General features: G+C 39.3%; 1 protein-coding gene across 2 annotated transcripts in view; it reads right to left on the reverse strand.

Annotated features, from left to right (window-relative positions):
- Positions 1-21197, reverse strand: part of LOC146619882 (protocadherin-15-like) — a 222817-nt gene that overhangs the window by 72579 nt on the left and 129041 nt on the right. For both annotated transcript variants that reach the window (XM_085369792.1, XM_085369793.1), the window contains exons 13-17: positions 15368-15517; positions 13836-14029; positions 12094-12226; positions 11800-11879; positions 5237-5330 (exon numbers count right to left, since the gene is read on the reverse strand). In XM_085369792.1, the coding sequence (XP_085225918.1) occupies positions 5237-5330; positions 11800-11879; positions 12094-12226; positions 13836-14029; positions 15368-15517 (651 nt within the window). The remainder of the gene's footprint in view (positions 1-5236; positions 5331-11799; positions 11880-12093; positions 12227-13835; positions 14030-15367; positions 15518-21197) is intronic.

The following is a 21197-nucleotide window of genomic DNA, read 5'->3' on the forward strand; positions in this document are numbered from 1 at the left end:
GTTATTATTAAATTACTTACGAGTTTAATTTGTCAGCAACTTTCTGCCAGCCCTCTCTCCTTGCTTTTGCAGCCTTTGCAGTGTTCCCTTGCGTTTTAATTAGACTCTGAAACTCCTAAAATCCCTCACTCAAGAGTTCTTGCTCTGCTGCCGAAGAATACCGAGCGCGCTCCTTCGACATTTTCGCCGACCAATCAGCGGGTTGCCGATCAATGTTTCTACTATCGATGCGTAGCCCCTGTTGGGCCACCCAGTGATCTCACATTACTTCATCCAGCTATACTAATCGTCAACAACAGGTGTGTTCGGGGAACCGGAATAGCGAGCTCAGAGTTAGCGCGATGATTTGATCTTGGATGTGTCATTTGATCTTGGATGTAGTAAGCGATGTACGAAGAACGGGCCCCAGGTAAGAAAAAGTTTGAATGACCTTTAGAAAGCCTGGAAAATTAATTTACCATTTAAAAAAAAAAAAAAATACAAGAAAGCCTGGTCCTTGGAAGCCAAATGTCAAGAAATGAGAGGTGGCTCAAGACTTTTGCACAGTACTGTATGTTTCAGAAGCAGCTAAAATAAAATGACTTTCAACCAAGTCCAGCAAAAACACTAATTCACTCGAAAATTATTCCTAGTGTAGGGAAAATGTTAAAAGCCAACCATAAAAAATGATTCTGCATAAAAAGCACAATCATTTGGAACAACTACTGTAAATGCTAAAGTGTTTCAAAATATCAACTTTTGGTCAAACTATTATAATGCTTTGTAGCTGTGACAAAGAAACTCACATGCACCAAGTAAACGTGTTGGAATTAAAAAAAAAAATCTATTATATAAATGCCTTTAAACACTTTGGGTGCATACTGCATGTGCATACTGATAACGGGATTCTCAGTAATATTCAGTAACGTAAAGGCAGCCATACATGCCAGCTTTCCATACTGTAAGTGATGAGGGACCATAATTAAACTCAGTACACCATTGTGTACAAATGTACATAAGCAACTTGTCTGTATACAACACATAGAGAACTTCTTCATTCCTTCTTGGGAAAGATGCCCTGTTAGTAGTTATTAAGAGAAAATTGTACAAGGTTGGGGGCTAAAAGCATGAAACTAGATCCATCACATCATTCTTCCTCACTCATTTACAAGGCCAGTGTGGGCCACTGTGCTGCTGTTAACCTTCAAACAATGACACAGCACACACACCTTTAGCACTTCTATAAATCAACATAGAAAATTGGCTGGATATGCACAATCTATAATCTCTCAGTGCCCTGGGAGGAGCATGTATGCAAATAATGGTGTAAATGGTCTCCTTTGGGGGGAAGAAGGATAGGAAGGCTGTGGGAGGAGTTGGGCCTTGCAAAAGAAAAACTTCCTGGGAGACAGCTGTTTGGAGCTGCCCCGACAGATGAGACATTCAGCGGCACATTTCACAAAGAAAATGACCTACTTAATGTCACCTTCATCTCACCGTCCTTTGGGAAAACCTCCACCATTGTTGTTTCTTTGTACTACCTTCTGAGACATACATAATCGGCCTTTTCATGGAATTTCACACTGCAACTTATCACGAAAACCTGCCTCTGTTGCTATATCACTACTGAAAGTAGGAAGTTAAAGGAGGCAGTGTTGTGATAGGCTGTGCGTAGTTTTCATTTCGCAAAAGACCTGAAGCCAATTAGTGTCTTCATCCTGGCGTGGGTGTCCTTATCAAAGCCAAAACCCCCTACCACCATGGACACGAGTATGATTAATGAGCAGCTATTATAGATGGAGCTCTGTGATGCCTTGTGTTATGTCCTCACAGTCTAAAAGATCCAGAGGTGGGTGATGTTCCTTTTTTTGTTTTTTTAAATGACCATCCAAGCCAAAAGCCATGTTGCAGGGACTGATATGATAAGCTTGTTAGGAGTCATGTACTCTTTCCTTTTTTTTCCCTTCCCAGCATACCATTTTTTGGGACACATGTCTGTCTGGCAGTGTTTGATCTAAGCCTGTCCAGTCGAGATCACTTTTAAATTTACCACAAAGATGGGCACAATTTTTTTCATCCACGAGTACAAGAAAGAGTTAATACCGTGAAGGAAAATGCATGCGTGCATGTGTGTGTCCAGATTTGACTGCACTCAAAGGGAAGTAGCACCAGGGGGAAGTTGGCTTGCTAGCTCCTTGTGGCAGGTTTCCATGGATACCAAAGTTCTGGACTAATTACACATCCAAATCCCTGGTGTCCCCATCCTTTTCTCTATCGCTCTCCATCTCTTTTCTGTCCCCCTCCTCCTGTGCTTATTTTGATCCTTTCCTGTATCTAGCTGTCTAGGCAGCACTCTCTTGCACTGAATGACTTCCTCGCCTCTATTCTCCTACAAACCTTTACCCCGTCTTCCTCAATCAACTTTTCTTCCTGTTGTGACAACATTTCTTCCAAGTTGTGACATTTAGCCCACACAAGTCAGCCAACAATTTACTGTGTTTTCCCCCACACACATAAACACACACAATTTATAGGTGAAGGGTGTTGGCTTGTACAAACTGTCCATCAGTAGGTAGGACAAAGAGCATCAGCTTGTGTTTACCTCATTCTGAGAGGTGAAACCTCATCTTACATGCTCTTTATTTATTTGCTCTTTCCTCTCTGACCCCACCACTGTCCATCTGCCCCTCCCTCTCTAACTGCTGCATGATGTTCTCCCTTTGCACTGCTCTCACAATTACTGGGAAATACTACAAATTCTTTGTCATGTATTACTCCACAACACCAACACATTATATTTGCCAGCAGATACAAATTAGCTGTAGATCTCAGTTGTCATGAGTGTGCAGGTGAGAGGGGGTGGAAATCAACATCACCCTATTGACAGCTCATCAGCTAATGTTCACGGACTATCAGACACAGCATCTTAAAAAGGAAACCACATTTCACCTCTGCCTGGAACAGATACAGCTGCAAAAAAGAAAAAAAAGTGCCAAGTGAGCTGAAGTGTAATTAAATTAAGACAGTTTATGTGATTATCTGCTCTTCGTGGAAGACACAGAAGCCAGCATTCAATTTTTGTCATAATGCCTGAAGTTTTTCCAGCCAAAATGACAAAAAACAGCTCTGTGAATATAAGGACTCAACTACCTGTGATACCTCTAAATGGAAGACACTTTTTAAAAGATGCACTCAATGCTGAGAAAACTATACAATGGTGAGATCATTGATGTTATCTGAGCTATGGTTTGGACATGTGGAAATTAGGAAGTTTACTATATGGGGGTGGTTATAATTAAAACTTTGCATAACGGGACATGTAGCAATTCCAAGCGTTTGGATGCATTTTAGAAGCTCAAAGTATGTCAGTTTCACAGTTATGTGGCAGTACTCATTTAAATATCCATCTGTCCAAGATTTTTTTTTTTGTGCTTTTCTGTCATTCTATATTAACAGACTGAGTATTACATAAGTCATGATGCTTTTATTACCACACAACTCACGTATTTAACACAAATACAGTAACTGTACAATATATGCAGAGCAATCTAAAAGGTAAAAGTAGCTGTAGGTAAAATTGATTTGATCCATTTGCTCTACAAAGAGCTATGCTCGAAATGGCATTGTGTAAGCTGCATATTAGTAACAGGCAATAACAATATGCTGGTTAAGGTACTTCTGTCTTAGCATTTGGTATTTGCCATTTGTCAGTTAAAAACTATCATTTTATTCCAGGTGAATTATTTCAGGCTTTTTAAAACACTTTTTGGCCAAAAATGTACTGCCTGGCCAACAAAGTCTTACCTATTTGCTTCAATTTAACCAAGCAAATAGGTATATGAGTCATTAATTACTACAGTGGCTGGCAACAGGTTACTTACTGTAACCCCAGTTGATGCACTGAATAGCTTTTCATTTCTTAAACAACTGATCTGTGTTCTCTGATCACGGAAAAGATGTCACTCTATTTCATGAGGGTCAAACTATCGGCCTGCTTCAAGGAAAGGAAATAACTAAAAACACTGCTGATATTGCTAGAAGGATTATGATGAACCATCATCATTCAAGGAAGAAATGTGTTTGGGGGAAAAAGAAGAACTCACAAATATATATAAAAGAGCATTTCCACACACAATATGATGAGAACTCAACAGGTTCAGACTGAACAGCAGTGTAGCCTTAAGAGAAGCACTTATCAAAAAGGGTAATCAGGGAAAAAAGCCTTCAATTTTCTAGGGAGCATAAAGATTGGACTCTGTAGCAATGGAAAAAGTCAGGTTGTCTGATGAGTCTAGATTTATCCTGTTTTAGAGTGATGGGTGCATCAGGATAGGATGACAGGTGGATAAAGTATTGCACCCATCATGCTTAGTGTCTACTATACAAGCCTGTGGGATGGTGTTCTGATCTGGGGTTGCTTCAGCTGGTCAGGTTTAGGTTTAACAACATTATGTGCCCAGAAAATGAGGTCAGCTGACTACCTGAACATTCCACCATGAGCAGGTTTTTTCCATCAATGGATTTTTTCTTGATGATGTCAGGAATCATCAGGCTCAAACTGTAAATGAGTGGCTATCTTCGCACATGGATTGGCTATCACAGAGTCCAGAACTTAATCCCACTGAGAATCCTTGTTATATGCTAGAGAAGACTTTACTCAGCAACTCTCCCAGCATCAATACAAACAAATTGGCACAACAAAGTTCTGGACAGAACTATATGTTGTGACACTGCATACGTGTACACAAACAATGCCAATGGAAATTTGTGCTGTAAGTTAAGCTAAAGGCAGACCAACAAAATATTAGTGAGAGTGTTTTTTTGGCCGGTGACACTCACTCTAATTTGAATGAAGGGGAATGAGTAATAGACAGACCTGGAATCGATTTCAGATGAACACAAGTGGGGAAAAATAATCACACAGACAACTGCTACCAGAGAAGTTATTAATGAAATTCACTGTAAAAAAAAATAAGTGAAAAGCTCAAGCCGAGAAGCCAAATTCAAACAATTCTAACTTCACTGCATGGGCTAAAATGACAGTCTGTCACAAAAATCACAGCATGATACTCTCAGAGCTCAAACACACAAGTGGATTTTACCAGAATAAGTAGCATGTGGAGTCATGAAGCCAAATGCACAAATTAATAAGCTTGTTTGAGAATATTTTGCTTGTGATTAATGTTTTCAAAAGGTTTGAAGACCATCAACCCTGAGGAATCAGGTCATCAGTTTAGATAGTTTAGATGTCCGTTACCCCTCCAGGGTGACCATCTGAGGCTGTGACAATCAGACGGTACTGGTCAGTTGTCTCTCTGTCCAGAGGCTTGTCCAGAAGTAGAAGGCCAATCCTGTGGAGAGGGGTCAGAGAAAAAACTTGTATTACTTTTATAAAGGAGGACACTTTGATTGTAATTATTCCTTTACTTTCTTTTTGTGTCAGGTCATTAATTTAGGGAAATATGTTGGATATATCACTTAACAACATGATGTATGTCTGCATTTCATTATTTGCATTCATTTCAGAAAAATTAGGAAAAAAGAATGTTGGCAATGATCAAAAAGAATGAGTCTGGGATGAAGAGCAGGTGTGAGCTTAAATGCTCCCACTCTGTCTTTCTCTCTGTAGCCAGTCTCTTGCTCCCAAAGCACACGGACAGGCAAAGATTCATGTTCCCCTTCTAATGACTGCAGCAGACACCGAGACCCTCCTGCTCGTTCACATGGTATAATTTGGCACTCTGGCATTCCAAACACAAAGTGTGGATGCATTCCCATGCAGAGCACTGAATTATCTTTGTTTGCACACAGGCACACAAGACATGAGTAAGTGCAGCCATACAAAAACACACAGCATGCACAAAACAATTCCAGTGACACACTCAGGAGAGGTTCTGCCAGAACTGCAAAAAGGAAGGAAAGAGGAATGCATCTGAACGCACTATTAGATTAATGCCCGTTGCAATTCCCTGCTGTCCCCATGGTCCTTCACATTTCTAATTTAAAGCTCCTGTGGCCAAGCAGTCCAAGCAGAACCTGGCCGCTACTTTTCTACTGCCTCTGCAGCCCATAACTGTGAAACTATAGACCCTCATTTAACAATCTGACAGGCAAGTACTGACACCTCCATCAACACTGTCTATTTTTCTAAGTACTTGCCCCAAGGTTATAGTGAACACACTGCTTTGAATCCACCACACCTGATGATCGGTGGTTCAAAAGGCCAAACGCAGTTTTCTAAAACCACCATAAAAATGCAGAACAGCTTCCTTCGCTGGCTGCTGTGCTCATGTTTATTTATACATAAGCTGGAGAGGAGAAAATAGCATTCTATTCTGAATGAAAGCACAAGAAACCATGATGTGTGACAGTGAAGATATACATTGATAACTGTCATTATTATAGTGATAATGATGATGATCTTGATGGTTATTAAGACAAAGATTAAAATGATTAATTCTGCTAGTCTGGGGGTTTTTAATTTTCCTCACAGCAGCTAAAGTATTGAACTACACTTGAGCGGCTGGGTCTGAGGGGTTCACTGATCATGTGCGATAGAGCCCTCCCTCCTCTCCCCAGCCAACACAAATGAAACAATGCTGTCAGATCTATGGGACACTGTTAACAGCATCATCTAGAGTGTCAGCGCTGCACTTTAGCAGCTATCTAAATAATAACACTAACATCTTTCATTTTGCTCTTATCATGACTCTTTATGGTAAACTGTACTTGATGTATAGTGTCTATCTGGCTAGGCAAGGAGCGGAAAGGCATAGCAGAGATTATCATCTAAGCCAAGATGAAGTTCATTCATGCCACAAGGAGAAAGTTAAGCTACAGCTGCTGCATTGTTATGTTTGTTGTTTGCACAGTGCTGTGCAAAAGTCTTGAGCCACCCCTCATTTCTTTACATTTTGCTTCAAGAAGCCAGACTCAAGTGGCCTTAGTTCTCTTTCAACCTATTTTCAGTCCAGTTCTTGTACCTGACCATTTTCAGAGAAATGTTTTCACCTAACACTGACCTTTGAATCATTCAAGCGTTCAAAAAGGCATCAAGTCAAAGGAAGATGAAGCTGTGTTGTTTCTACACAGACAGCTGAGCAAAGAACCAATTTTAAATCGTATCTTTAGGCACCTTGTTAGAAGTAAACTGTCACAAAAAACACAATAACGGTTCTCATGTCTTTAGTTGAATCTATAAAAATATCAATGACAACTCAGTTTGACAGGCATAAAAAAGTATTTTTACACCACAAATCATATCTCAGCATGGTGTTCTTAAACAGTTTGAGGAAACTGGACAAAAGAAGTGACAGACTTGCAAGACTATGTAAAGTACACTGAAAGTCATGTGTTTGACACAGGCATGACACAGACCTGACAGATGGATTTTGTACATCAATTGAAGCGAGCTCATTGGAAAGGTGGCTGTCAGGAAGCTATTACAGTGGGGCAAAAAAGTATTTAGTCAGCCACCGATTGTGCAAGTTCCCCCACTTAAAATGATGACAGAGGTCAGTAATTTGCACCAGAGGTACACTTCAACTGTGAGAGACAGAATGTGAAAAAAAAAATCCATGAATCCACATGGTAGGATTTATAAAGAATTTATTCGTAAATCAGGGTGGAAAATAAGTATTTGGTCACCTCAAACAAGGAAAATCTCTGGCTCTCACAGACCTGTAACGTCTTCTGTAAGAAGCTTTTCTGTCCCCCACTCGTTACCTGTATGAATGGCACCTGTTTGAACTCATCATCTGTATAAAAGACACCTGTCCACAGCCTCAAACAGTCAGACTCCAAACTCCGCCATGGCCAAGACCAAAGAGCTTTCGAAGGACACCAGGAAAAGTATTGTAGACCTGCACCAGACTGGGAAGAGTGAATCTACAATAGGCAAGCAGCTTGGTGTGAAAAAATCAACTGTGGGAGCAATCATCAGAAAATGGAAGACATACAAGACCACTGATAATCTCCCTCGATCTGGGGCTCCACGCAAGATCTCATCCCGTGGGGTCAAAATGATCATGAGAACGGTGAGCAAAGATCCCAGAACCACACGGGGGGACCTGGTGAATGACCTGCAGAGAGCTGGGACCAAAGTAACAAAGGTCACCATCAGTAACACACTACAACGGCAGGGAATCAAATCCCGCAGTGCCAGACGTGTTCCGCTGCTGAAGCCAGTGCATGTCCAGGCCCGTCTGAAGTTTGCCAGAGAGCACATGGATGATACAGCAGAGGATTGGGAGAATGTCATGTGGTCAGATGAAACCAAAGTAGAACTTTTTGGTATAAACTCAACTCGTCGTGTTTGGAGGAAGACGAATACTGAGTTGCATCCCAAGAACACCATACCTACTGTGAAGCATGGGGGTGGAAACATCATGCTATGGGGCTGTTTTTCTGCCAAGGGGACAGGACGACTGATCCGTGTTAAGGACAGAATGAATGGGGCCATGTATCGTGAGATTTTGAGCCAAAACCTCCTTCCATCAGTGAGAACTTTGAAGATGAAACGAGGCTGGGTCTTCCAACATGACAATGATCCAAAACACACCGCCCGGGCAACAAAGGCGTGGCTCCGTAAGAAGCATTAGAAAGTCCTGGAGTGGCCTAGCCAGTCTCCAGACCTCAACCCCATAGAAAATCTGTGGCGGGAGTTGAAAGTCCGTGTTGCTCGGCGACAGCCCCAAAACATCACTGCTCTCGAGAAGATCTGCATGGAGGAATGGGCCAAAATACCAGCTACTGTGTGTGCAAACCTGGTAAAGACCTATAGTAAACGTTTGACCTCTGTTATTGCCAACAAAGGTTATGTTACAAAGTATTGAGTTGTATTTTTGTTATTGACCAAATACTTATTTTCCACCCTAATTTACGAATAAATTCTTTACAAATCCTACCATGTGGGTTCATGGATTTTTTTTTCACATTCTGTCTCTCACAGTTGAAGTGTACCTCTGGTGCAAATTACTGACCTCTGTCATCATTTTAGGTGGGTGAACTTGCACAATCGGTGGCTGACTAAATACTTTTTTGCCCCACTGGATTAAGAAAGGGTGACAGGAGAAAAGACTGAGGAAAGCCAAATTAAACAAGTACTGGACTGAAAATCAGTAGCAAAGGGTCTTATTAAGCGATGAATCCAAATTTAAATTTTTTGGTTTATATGTACAGAAGTTGTCAGGAAAGTTGTACAACAGTGAGTGCTTGCAGCTATCTGTAAAACATGGCGGAGGCTCAGTTATGGTTTAGGGCTACATTTCAGGTAGTGATGTTGGGGATCTTGCTAAAATCAATAGAATGATGAACACAGAAAAATACCTTATAGCTAACACAAACCCTGGAACACTGTCAGGCATGGACTGGCATCCCCAGAGCCCGGACCTCAATGTTATTGAAGCAGCGCAGCATCATTTTGATAGAATTTTTGCCTAAGTTGAGCTGAGGACAGTTCAGGCTTTGTTTAGGAGTAAAGATTGGTCATGCCAATATTAACTGAACAAGCTAGTTAGGATTTGATAAAACTGTATGTTTTTTAAATAAATTACTGCTAAAACTTTCCAATTTTTCCGACAAACTATGATGAATGAGAGGTGGCTCAAAACTTGCACAATGTTGTATTTAAAACTGAGTCTGATTACCATATTGTGCCCAATGTTAGTTTCACTGGACAGTAAAAAAAGAAAAAGAAAAAAAGAGTAATTTCACTTGAACCCCTTTTAATTTTGGTTTCAATTTCACTTTGAAGCAACACACTGAGCTGCCAACTAGAACACACTGCAAGTATCAAAGCTGGCATAGCCTCCAGGTTAGGTTTTTATGACTCTGAGAAACTACAAAAAGAGAACTGACTTCAAAGACGATGCTGTAATCAAACAAAAGTAGGCAGGGTCAGAGTACTCAAAGTAGCATCAAGATCTGCAGACTGAAAACCCACGATAAAATTTATATGACGAATATTGTTGTAGCTAATTAAATACTGATATTTGAGTTTTTGTGCATGTTATTTGACAGCGATATACTGGCCCAAATGTAAGACAATCTCAAACACTGATGCTTAAAGGATTTATGATCAAAGCAATATGCACAGAGACAGAAATTTTACATTTGAAATCAACTCGTCCGTTCTTTCTAGTGGAAAATCTAGACATAACAGTAAGTGAATATGAAGCATTTCCACCTCCTTTAGGGGTCTCTGCCCCATTTATAAGAAAGTTCTTACTGGAGGGCTCATTATTCATACAAGCTGGATTGAGCCAGCCTCCTATGTAGCCTATTATCTGAACATGCAGCAATGCAAAAATCTCTTCACTGAATCAAATCTGAGTTCTGAGGGTTGAAAAATTAGAGTGTGCAATACGCTCTGTACTGTAAATTGCACACTCGTCAGTTGTACTAATAATTTTTTTGATTCATCATGTGCTATATCAGCACTTGCTTGCATTTATTATACTGATAGCCTGGTGAAAGCCTGTGATGTGACTGTAACATTTTTAACACACAAAGAATGAGCTAAATGAAGATGTGTCTATTTATTTTAGCATGATTTCTGTCATATCTGGTTTAGGAGATTACAGTGCCAGTGGCAAAAATAGCGATCCCCTGCTATTTTGATTGTGTCACCATGTTTTTGCTTACCGTGACTAAACCACACAGCAAACGACTCTCTATAAAAACATACAATTTTAACACCGTGGAGCAAATTAAGAGTGGAGAAAAGGTGGCAATACAGTACTGCAACACACCTTGTCCTTACCTAGCTGGGAGGTTGAAAACGCAGACAAAATAAGCTTTAATCAATTAGTGAGACACATGTCTGGCAAGGCCCTGCATTTTCAGTCTCCCCATGTCTCGTCACTCCATATTTCTTGTTCGTTTATAGATGAGAAAAGCACTCAGCGCCCACAATATTTTATGCTTTTTGCTTGCTCCGTAGAAGTAGGTGAGTGAGTTTTTTGTATGCTAATGTTGAGATCTCTCCAAAACATGTTTGCTGTTTTATGATAATTTATTAGGAAACTGATTCTTGTGGACTGCGGCCTGATGGCTGAGCCATTGCCACCACACCAGCTCGCTGCTCCTTCAGTCAGATGAGCTAAAAACCTTTTCTAATTATTTTAGCCGACCTTGCTCTGCAAATTATGGAAGAAATATGCTGGCAAGGTGAGAACATGTGATCGCAGCCTTTGTGGGGTTCAAAATGTCCAAAAACAACACTCTGAAGCTAGCAGTGAAGTGTTTTCCAATTCAAAATCTTCTAAACTAAAGATTGCATTCCTCAGTACAAATGCTAAACCAAGCAAGGTCTAAAGTATATAAGCAGAGTCTCTGGTTGAGAAATAGTCACCTCACTGAGCCTCAACTGGTAGCTTGAGCCAAACTGTGCTTCAGGCTGTCCTATTAGCACTTAATTTGTTTGCAGTTTTCTTCTGTATGGAATTGCCTTCATATCTTAAAATAACAAAACTCCAACAAACTCTTTGAAAAAAGTTCTCTCTCTATGAGAACATTTGACAGTATAATTAAAACCAATGAATGCCAAGTGAGCTTCTATATTCCTCCATCACAAGTGCACATCTGTCACTTCACTTTATCTTCCCATCCAAGTCATTTGCTGTGTCCATTGTTATTGTGAAAGCCGTCTTCAACGGTTGTCATACTATTTACAGTATGTATAGCCTTTGCACTCACAAAGCAATTAAAGCCTTCCATTAAGTTGCCATTTTTCTTGCAGATCACTGAGTAAATATATCCTCTAATATCAGCCTTATTGCTAAAAATCAAAAAGTCTGACACAATCCCATCTGGACTTACGTTTCAGTGAGGTTAAAGACCTTCTGGGAATCCCCGCTCAAAATGCGATACCTGATCGGATCGTTCTCTCTGTCTATGGCCTAGAGGGGAAAAAAGACAACAGGAGTCTGAAGGCCATATGCTGAAGGGTGCAAAACAGGACAGCTGAGCTAAAAGGATACTGCACTGGAGTGAAAACAAGCATAGTGCAGGATGTGAAATGTCAGTTAAAAAAAAAAAATCTGTTGTCTAAAGTACAACATATACTGACACAGCAAAAGTCACAACGATGCCTTGTGTGAATTTGTGACTCACCTGCAGATTGAGCAGAATAGCTCCTATCCTCATAGCTTCACTGACTTCTAGGCTGTATGTCAGGAGAGGAAAGCGTGGTGGACTCTGATTGTTGGGTGGCAAAACCTCGATGTTGACTGTTGTGATGGAGCTCCTGGCAGAAATACAGACACCAACTGACTTTCAGCATTAGTTTCTACTTGACCAACTGTTGAGCTGTAATGACCTCTTGCCCATAGGGCAGTCAAATAGGTTAAATAAACACTGTATTTACTTTTTCTAAATACTTTGATTTAATTCTTAAAATGGATTAAACTTTTTTTTAGTATACTCATTACTCATCAATGACAAAGCAAAACAAAACATTTTTTTTTATTAATGTAATAAAATAAATACAATTTAATTTTATACTTGGTTGAAATACTTTTTTCCAAACTTGCTAGGAATTTCTCACATTATTATTGGCAAAACTGCTCAAACTCAACTAGGTTGGATCAATTTTATTTTATTTTATTTTTTACTGTATTAGATTTAGATCCAGACTCTGGCTGCCTATACTGTGTTGTTGACTTGATGGCCTTAGGGGATGAAATTGAGGCCCAATTATTCCTTGGTGGCTGTATCTAGGAAAACTGTTGGTGGTTCCAAACTTTTTCCATTTGATATTGACAGAGAATACCATGGCCCTGGGCAATTTCAATTTTTCATGTATCCTTCCTACATTTGTTCCTATACACAATCTTGTCTCAGGTTTACAGTCATATCTCTGTATTGGTTTTGTCTCTCACATCAGGTGTCAGACTATATATAGATATGTGAATGTCTTCTTTTAATTACAGCAAATACAGTCAATTCAAACTCAAGACATAGTCAATCATCAGTTAACAAATTAGCTAAAGAAAGAGTTGAAAGCAACTCAAACACAATGTAATGACACATCAAAGTTCACTTGTATTGAGCCTTTACTGCAGAAATGTAGAAAAGGAGTTTTGGTTGCACTGGTTTTTCTTTGTGGTTGACAATCTTATAATGAAAAGTGCATTAAGTCTCAAGATCAAGGCTCTAATGATTGCTTAAGTTCGTCCGCCTTCTTAGTTTTCATAGAAACAAAAGTGTAACTGATTTTAATTGTTTTTTTGTTTTTTTCCAACATGTCTTGTTGAACTGGTACTTAACTTTTACTTACTTTTACTAAGTAAAAGCCTAACTGTACTGAACATGAAGTCCTACGAGGAGTAATTTTGTCACCATGTTAACCAGTTGGTGAAATATCTCTATGACAACCTTAATGAAATCAAAACAGAAACACATTACAGCCTCTTTCACAACATTGTGCAAATTGAGTGGCGCACTGAAACACTGAAATTCTTTCCCTTTGACAGCTCCAAGCACACATTTAAAAAAAAAGAAAAGGAAAAACTAAAAAGATAGTTTAACCACAATGAAGAAAAAGGATACATTCACTCAAAGTAGCTAGGCCAAATAATTATTTTTTCCATATTTCAGCCCCCAAAAAACTTTCTGGGTCATTTCAAGCAATGTTGTGAATTACAATGAGTTCATATTCAATTAGATAACACTGGCAAATCTATTCATCCAGATGGCTTCGGCTCTATGAAACTGCTTTTCATTCTGAAAGGAGAAACAAATCTGCCTTCTTTAAAAAAAACTAAGAAAAAGAAAAAAAAAAGGTACAGAACATTAATCACAATAGCAAAACTGCTTCCATCAATGTAGAACTCTTCAATGTTCAAATAAATCACCTTCTCTGGGTCTCTGGTGCATTGTCTGAGGCCCTGACAGTGAGTGTGTAAGATCGCCCGACAGTTAAAGTGACACCAGGTGCCACGGTGATGCGTCCAGTGCGATTACTGATGATGAAATCTCCTTGGGCGCCAGCCAGTATCTCATAGGTCACCAAACCATTCAGCCCTTCATCTGCATCCGATGCTGTCAGCTGAGAGAAATTAGGGAGATAAAAAAAAAAGCTACACATTATACACACAGTGCCTTTACATTTTCCTCTTTTTCCCTTTGCTTTACACCTCCCAGAAATATGTTTACTAAACCAGTCAAGCAGAAACTATTTCTCAGTGGGTGGGGATTGTGGGTTAGGACCTGTTTAGCAAATAAGTTGCAGAGGTATTCCCAAATATAAATATTTGCTGGACTATGACCTCCTTTTCCATGCTCCTGTCGTTGGAGTAAGAGCTGTAGCATCAAATAAGCAGCAGAATCCTCAGGGGGCTTCAGCTCTCATAAATGGCTTATAAAAATCGGTTAAGCGGTCATACCAGGCACTCTGTGACCCCTGGCCTCATTTCAGGGAGGGTGAAATGGCTGTTTTTTAAAACCGATTAAACTTGACCTTTTCAATGTCTGACTTTTTTTTTTCTCTTTTGAGGAGAGGCCTTGCTGAGAGGACAGATCAGCTAAAAGATGAAAGAATCATGCTCCGACTATCAAATGAGACAATACAATGATAGAACTCTTACTCCTCTGTTGTAGCAAAATGAAGTTATGGTTCATGTTTTGAACAAGTCCTCTCCTATGGCATAAGTTTGAGCAAGCTGTAATTATGACCTCTAGTTAGCTTTTGAAGTTAAGCGACCTTCAGCGTCCTTTTAAATAAGCGCATGTAAATTATGAGCTGGTGTTGTCACCTTCACTGGAATCACAGTAATTTCCACAGGCTAACTAAATATTGCCTGAGCACTTTCTAACCAAGCTGTGTTTGTTCCTACCCAGAATGAAACAATGAATGAAAAATGTCCCTTTCAGTAATGCCTACACGAGTCTGCTCACCGTTTATCGTTTTCATGCACAGATGTTAGATTTGGTTAACTTAAGCATACACGCATAACAGAAAAGAGGGAAGTATATCATGACCTTTAAAACCACTACACTAATGAAATCAAAAACGAACAATGTTCCTAATCCATAAAGATAATCAAAATGGACTAAACAAACAAGGAGAAAATTGTGTTTTATAAGCAAAATACGTAAGCAGGGGGGTTAATTCACGGTCATCATGAGTGCCTTCCACTACGAATGAACCAAGCTTGTGCACTGAAGATATAGATAAAAGCATTGTCTGTGACTTGTCTGACAGGACTACAGATGAGATGAAGGGCACTATTCCAGCACAATGCACTGGATTGTTGTGGTTATTTGTTTTGAGCATGAAAGAACGTGCGTGAGAGGGATTCTGTGTGATGAGGAAAAAGATGGAGACGTAGCGCGGCGTGCTGGTGCAAGAGGAAAGAAGCAAAAGAATGATTGTTGGATTGATTACCTGTAGCACCGTCTCCCCCGGCTGCATGTTGGTGAAGACTTCAACACTGTAGGAGACCTCTCCAAATGTGGGGGTATTGTCATTGGCATCAATGACCAGGATGTTGACAGTTACTGGCCTGCTCTGCTGGACGCCATCTGACGCCACCATCTATAAACACAAGAAAGAGAAATACCTAATAAAGCGTACACAAGTGAAGTCCATTTTCCTCAGATAAATCATAGATAATTGATTATTTTATTCAACCTTAGGCTTATCAAATAGTGAAAGCCTAAGTGTCAAATAACGTTTTTACGACCTCAACACCAGTGCTTACAGTTTTCCTTTGTATACATTCATTTTTCTTTCCCTTGACATTAGAAAAGTGCTTAGAGAAGAAAAGGGAGTGCTCGTCTGAAGCTGCCTAAAGGACAGATTGCAAACTGAACAAACCACATGTTTATTTGTCCCTGGCAGCTCTGATCTCCAGTACTTGGCGAGGTAGAAAGAAAATGGACTGAGCAGAGCAACAAGTGCAGTGTAGGAGAGGGTAGATCTAAACAACAACTGTTGCAGCAGCAAGAAATACATGTTTTGACGCTTTGCACTAAGCGTCAAAATTGAAATGACAAATCCTGCTGGTTATACTGTATATCAGGAGATTGCTTTTAGTAGCAGCTAAACACTCACAGTGAAGGTGTTGAACAGAAACAAATGATAACATATAGAAACGTGCTTTTCCATCCTATCAAACTGTGTTTCTGTTCTTGAGCCAGAACTGAGATGCCAAGAAGTTTTAGGGAGACAAGAAGGAAAGCAGATTTGGATTTACTGAGACAATCCATACTTATACATACTTATATAAATGTGTAAGTACTGACTTATGTAAACCATGTCATGCCTGACTAATATGTTTACTATGAGAAGTGGATTAAACTGATTCCAACTGAGGGGACCCATTTCCGAATGCAGAGGCCAGTAAAATAGACAAAAAAAACCTTAATGGGTTGATTGAAAAAAAAAAACAAACCCAAAAAAACCCAAATTTAAATATATAAAAATAAGAATCCAAAAAGAAGAATGAGGACTAAGGTATAAAAATGAAGGGCAAATAACAACAAGAAAGACATGAATATATATTCGGTGTTGATTGTAAATGAAACACAGATGGGTTCCCAATAAAACTCATTGGAAATCTAACCTTCAAAGCAAACAAAGCAAACAAAAAGAAATAGCTTAAAAATTAATCAAATCTATCACAAAAGCTAAACATGAATAGAGCTTGCTTATTGCAAGAGAAACGAACTAGATAAACACACATTCATATAATACTTTACAAAAATATGCACAAAAAGGTTTTTTTCCCTAAAATCTTGGATACTATCTATACCCTACATCTAGAGTACAGTTTAATATAAATTAGAGTAATAAATTTGTTAAATAAATTATCCCTGAGAAATACAAACACACACACATTAGTCAAAGAAGTGAATCAATATGTTTTTCAAGGTTAGGTAGAACGTTTTATAGATTCTGATAAACTCACATCCCCAAAAAAGTTTTAAAAGTGAAAAATGTAAAGCCTGTTGTGAGATCAGCCTGAGACATATCTACAAAGCTGAAAACCAAATACTCAAATACTACATAAATATTTAGTATTATCAATTTCAAACACGATAGAGGCAGACTCTATCAGATACTCTATGTTCAGATATTAAGGAGGAGGATCCTGATGGTAGGCAACAGTCCATTTGTTTCATCTTGGTTTCTCTTCCCAGGTCCCTGTTGGGGGCAGGGACTGGAACTGGATAATGAGAGGTCTGGAGTCATGTGTTCTTGGCTTGCACTATCCTCATTGCTGCTCAGAGACCGCACTGGTGGCACTCTCCTTGTCCACATAATTTTGATAGCTATTCGCCCACTTCTAAGAAGGCGGAAGATCTGAGAGGCACGGTAATGCTGGAAGAACACTGTGTTCCTGCCTGCGGTCTCTTAGGTGGTGCCAGGAGATACCAGCCATACGGTTCCTGTTGACTTGCTTCACAGAGCTTTGGCCTAATTTTTCAAACCCCCCCAAAATTAAGAATACCAATATCCCACTATGAACCTTTCACTAAAGTCCACAGGGATAGAAAACAGGGCTGTCCTGTGGTGCTCCTACTAGTCCATGACTACGTTTTCATCCCATGCCTTAGTCTGATCCAGAGGACTGGGTATAACCAACATTTCAAGGTATGTAGATGAATATCTACTGTATAGCTCTGTCAATAATTAAGCTTTATGGCAGGAATCAGAAAGTAAATCAAATTTTTTTCAAGAATATTTCCCTAAAGTAATGTTTTTTTTTAGTCTTATATAAGAGTGAGTTCCTTATTTGTGTTATCAGGCACAAAATTATGTTGTACTATGAGGGAAGACAGGAGCAAGGTTAATATAGCAAAATCTTTCTTCTGAACCTACAGTAAGAACAAAGCATTGAACAAAAGCAGTGTCTCGTGTGAGCTCTGGCTCATAATGTCTTTTGCACAACTAACATTAGGCAACAATTTGTCCACCACGGAGGACAATCCCAGGGTAGGTTGCTGTCAAAACAGCATTTATCTCACTGGTTGTGTGATGCAATCACACAGGCCTAGAGGCCACAGCCGTCCTTCATACTTCACATCTGCCTTATTCTCACCAACAACTCCTCAGACAAATGGGTGGTGCAAATATCTGCACAGTAGAATATTGGGCATCTTTGTGCATGGAGTTCTATCAGTGCACTACATCTGAGTCCTTCTGACTCCGTTTTAAGCATAATACACTGTGTTGACAAATCTGGCACCTTTCTGCATGTGTGAAGAGCTGTTCCTCTAATCTAATCTAATCATGGATTAGTCAGGTACATGGTGTGTAAAGTACTGCTGTCCTGCTGTAGCAGGTGTGTTGTCTAAATGTCATTCAGTTTTTTTTCCACATCACAGGCCTGACTTATCCAAATGACAGCTTATACAGGGGTTAGCTAAGATGAAACAAGACTTATTAAGAGGTCTAAACCCAGATTCTGCTGTGGCAGATCGCCAAACCAAGAAGGTGCTGGATGCATTTTTTGACCCCAGACAGCCAGAAGAAGGGACATTATGGTACCTCTTATTAGAAATTCAATTCAATTCAAAGACACATTCCTGCCATACTGAATGTCTGAACTCATTAACAATTTAACAATTACAACACCACATAGAACAATAGTAGACAAAACTCTTAGCACCCTGTCACCTAAACTAAAATGTGTGTAACATGCATACCGTCCAGGTGGCAATAACAACTCCTCACGCATTCAAAAGCCACAATCTAACATGTTAATGTAACAGCTCAGACATGTTGCCACGTGATAAACCTTTGGATCAACAAAGACTAGACAAAGAAAAGTTAAAAAGACTTTTCCTTGGAGCACAAACCTCGCTTTCATTCTAAAGACTGAATTAAATCTTACTTCAAGTAAAAAAAAAAGTTGCCAACAAAAAAAAAAAAAAGGGTTGACTTTTAGTGATTTTCTTTCATGGACCTTCCTATCAGTGTTATACAGACACAGGTGGACACTTCTATTCACCCCCTCCTCTATTTCAGTCTTCTTATTTTCCCACTGTTTGTGTTCCTTGGATATATTCATTGTACCTCGATCAGCTCTTAAATACAAACTTGTAATATTTACACATATATATTTAATTTTTTTAATCTATTTTTTATAAGGCACCCAGGCACAATAGTGACAACATCACAGTAGTGGTTAACAGTGTATCTGTATAGTTAATTTTATTTATATAGTGCCAAATCACAACAAAGGTCGCCTCAATGCACTTTAAACTTATAATAGTCTTAATTTCATGATATGAATACTTCATGTACTACTCTACTATATCAGTGAGCAGATAAAAAACAGCTTTTCAGGAGCTTAAGTGAATTATATCTTTGGACATTCAGTGTACTGAATAGTGTACTGAGAGGAGACTTGTATTAACTTCATTTGTGAAACATAGAGCTTTAATTAACTACGCCACTGAAATGCATGCTGGGTAATGCTAGCTAGCCAAGCAGATCTAATGCTACCCGAGTAAAGACTGATAGAGGATGGAGAAAAAAAGACACAAAGATGGTCCAGAATATTTTGCTGCCAAAAGATGAGCTGTGTTTTCTAACCACAGAATCATTTGTGCCACAAACTTTAGAAAAATAAGTCCAAATGGAGTTCGTTATAAAGTTGCACTACAAAGCTCTGCTGTGGAAACATTAACACCAGTGAACCATATACTAAGTCTGCAGCAGAAAAACTGGCATTGAGCAAAACTGAAAAGCATAACAAGCAGCCTGTTACGTACTGATCTTACATTAAAGTTTGTATTTTATGTAGTCCTGACAGAAAAACAAATATAAGCCATTATAAATCTAAAATGAAATAACCACTTATGGAAATTATTACTATTAGTAATAATACTACAATTCATAAAGTGAACAAGAAAAAATATAAACAAAAGAAAACAAACCAAAAAAAACAAAAAACTAACAAACCCCAAAACCCAGCATGATACAAAGTTTTATTCATACCATCCAGCATCACATCATAATATCTAAATTTAGCTCTAACAAGCCACTAGCATCGAATGCTTCCCCGAACCTCATCTATGTGGTAGTCGACATGGCAAGTCATGGCTCAAGTAGCTAGAGCCTCGAAGACTGGTTGGGCTGTCGACTTACCCCGTGGGTGTAGTGAACATGCTTGCCTTCTACTGACTCACACAGCCCTAGACTTAACGTGTGCTGCAGGTGTAACGAGTAAAAAGACAAACTGTGGTGCACACACGCTGCCAGTAGCCAGTGGCACATCCTACCTTTTTAATATAGCAAAGCAGTAGAAAAGGTGTGTCCATTAGAGTTACAGCAGCATCACTGTATCACTGTGCTACAGAATTGATTTTATTTGATATAGTTTATTATTATATTATTTAGAGTTTGGACAATTCGTACAAGCTTAATGTCTTGTCATTTTTCTCGTAATTCTTTTTAGGTAGTCTAATTCTCCAGACTTCTTCAAGGATATCCTAAAGTTCTTCTTTGGTGCTGACTGCCTTTTGTTTTATTTTCAGTTTCAATAATGTCGAGGTCCAAGCTCTGGAGAGGCCAAGCCATGATTGACGATGTTCCACTGTGTGTTTTTCTATCCAGGTATTCTTTTACTGCATTGGCAATGTGTTTGGGATCATTGTCATGCTGAAAAATGAAGCTGTTGCCAGTCAGATGCTTTTGGTATTGCACGATGGATGAAAATCCAACAATACTTTTCTGCATTCATAATTCCATCAATTTTGAAAAACTCCCCAATGCCACTGAATGAAATGCAGCTCACAACTGTGACAGAGTCTCCCCTGTCTTTTATAGATAGCTGCAGACACTCTCTGCTGACATTCTCCATATATTTTGACAACAATGAACAAAAAATTTGAAATTTGGATTTGTCACTCCATAAGACTAGTGGCCTCTGATTTTCAGTCAACTTTGTGTGTTCTCCTCTGTTTTCTGTCTTTAAGAATGCCTTCTTGACAGCCACCCTTCCACTAAGACCATTTCTGATGAGGCTTCGGCAAACAGTAGATGGACCAATTGAAGGGCCAGAAGTATCACTCAGGTCACGTGTCAGGTCTTTGCTGAATTTGTTCCTATTTTTCAAAGACATGACTTTGAGATACTACTCATCTGCTGTGGATAGTTTTTATGCCTGCCACTTCTCTTATCCTCCACTCGTCCAGTGCTCTTAAATTTTTAAGGGCACACTGCACACCATGCTGAGTTTCTGACTAATGGTCCTTCAGGAACT

Source organism: Diplotaxodon limnothrissa, linkage group LG13 (genome assembly GCF_057381915.1).
Source record: "Diplotaxodon limnothrissa isolate DT_005_m linkage group LG13, D_limnothrissa_male_GT1.1, whole genome shotgun sequence".
Taxonomy (NCBI): Eukaryota; Metazoa; Chordata; class Actinopteri; order Cichliformes; family Cichlidae; genus Diplotaxodon; species Diplotaxodon limnothrissa.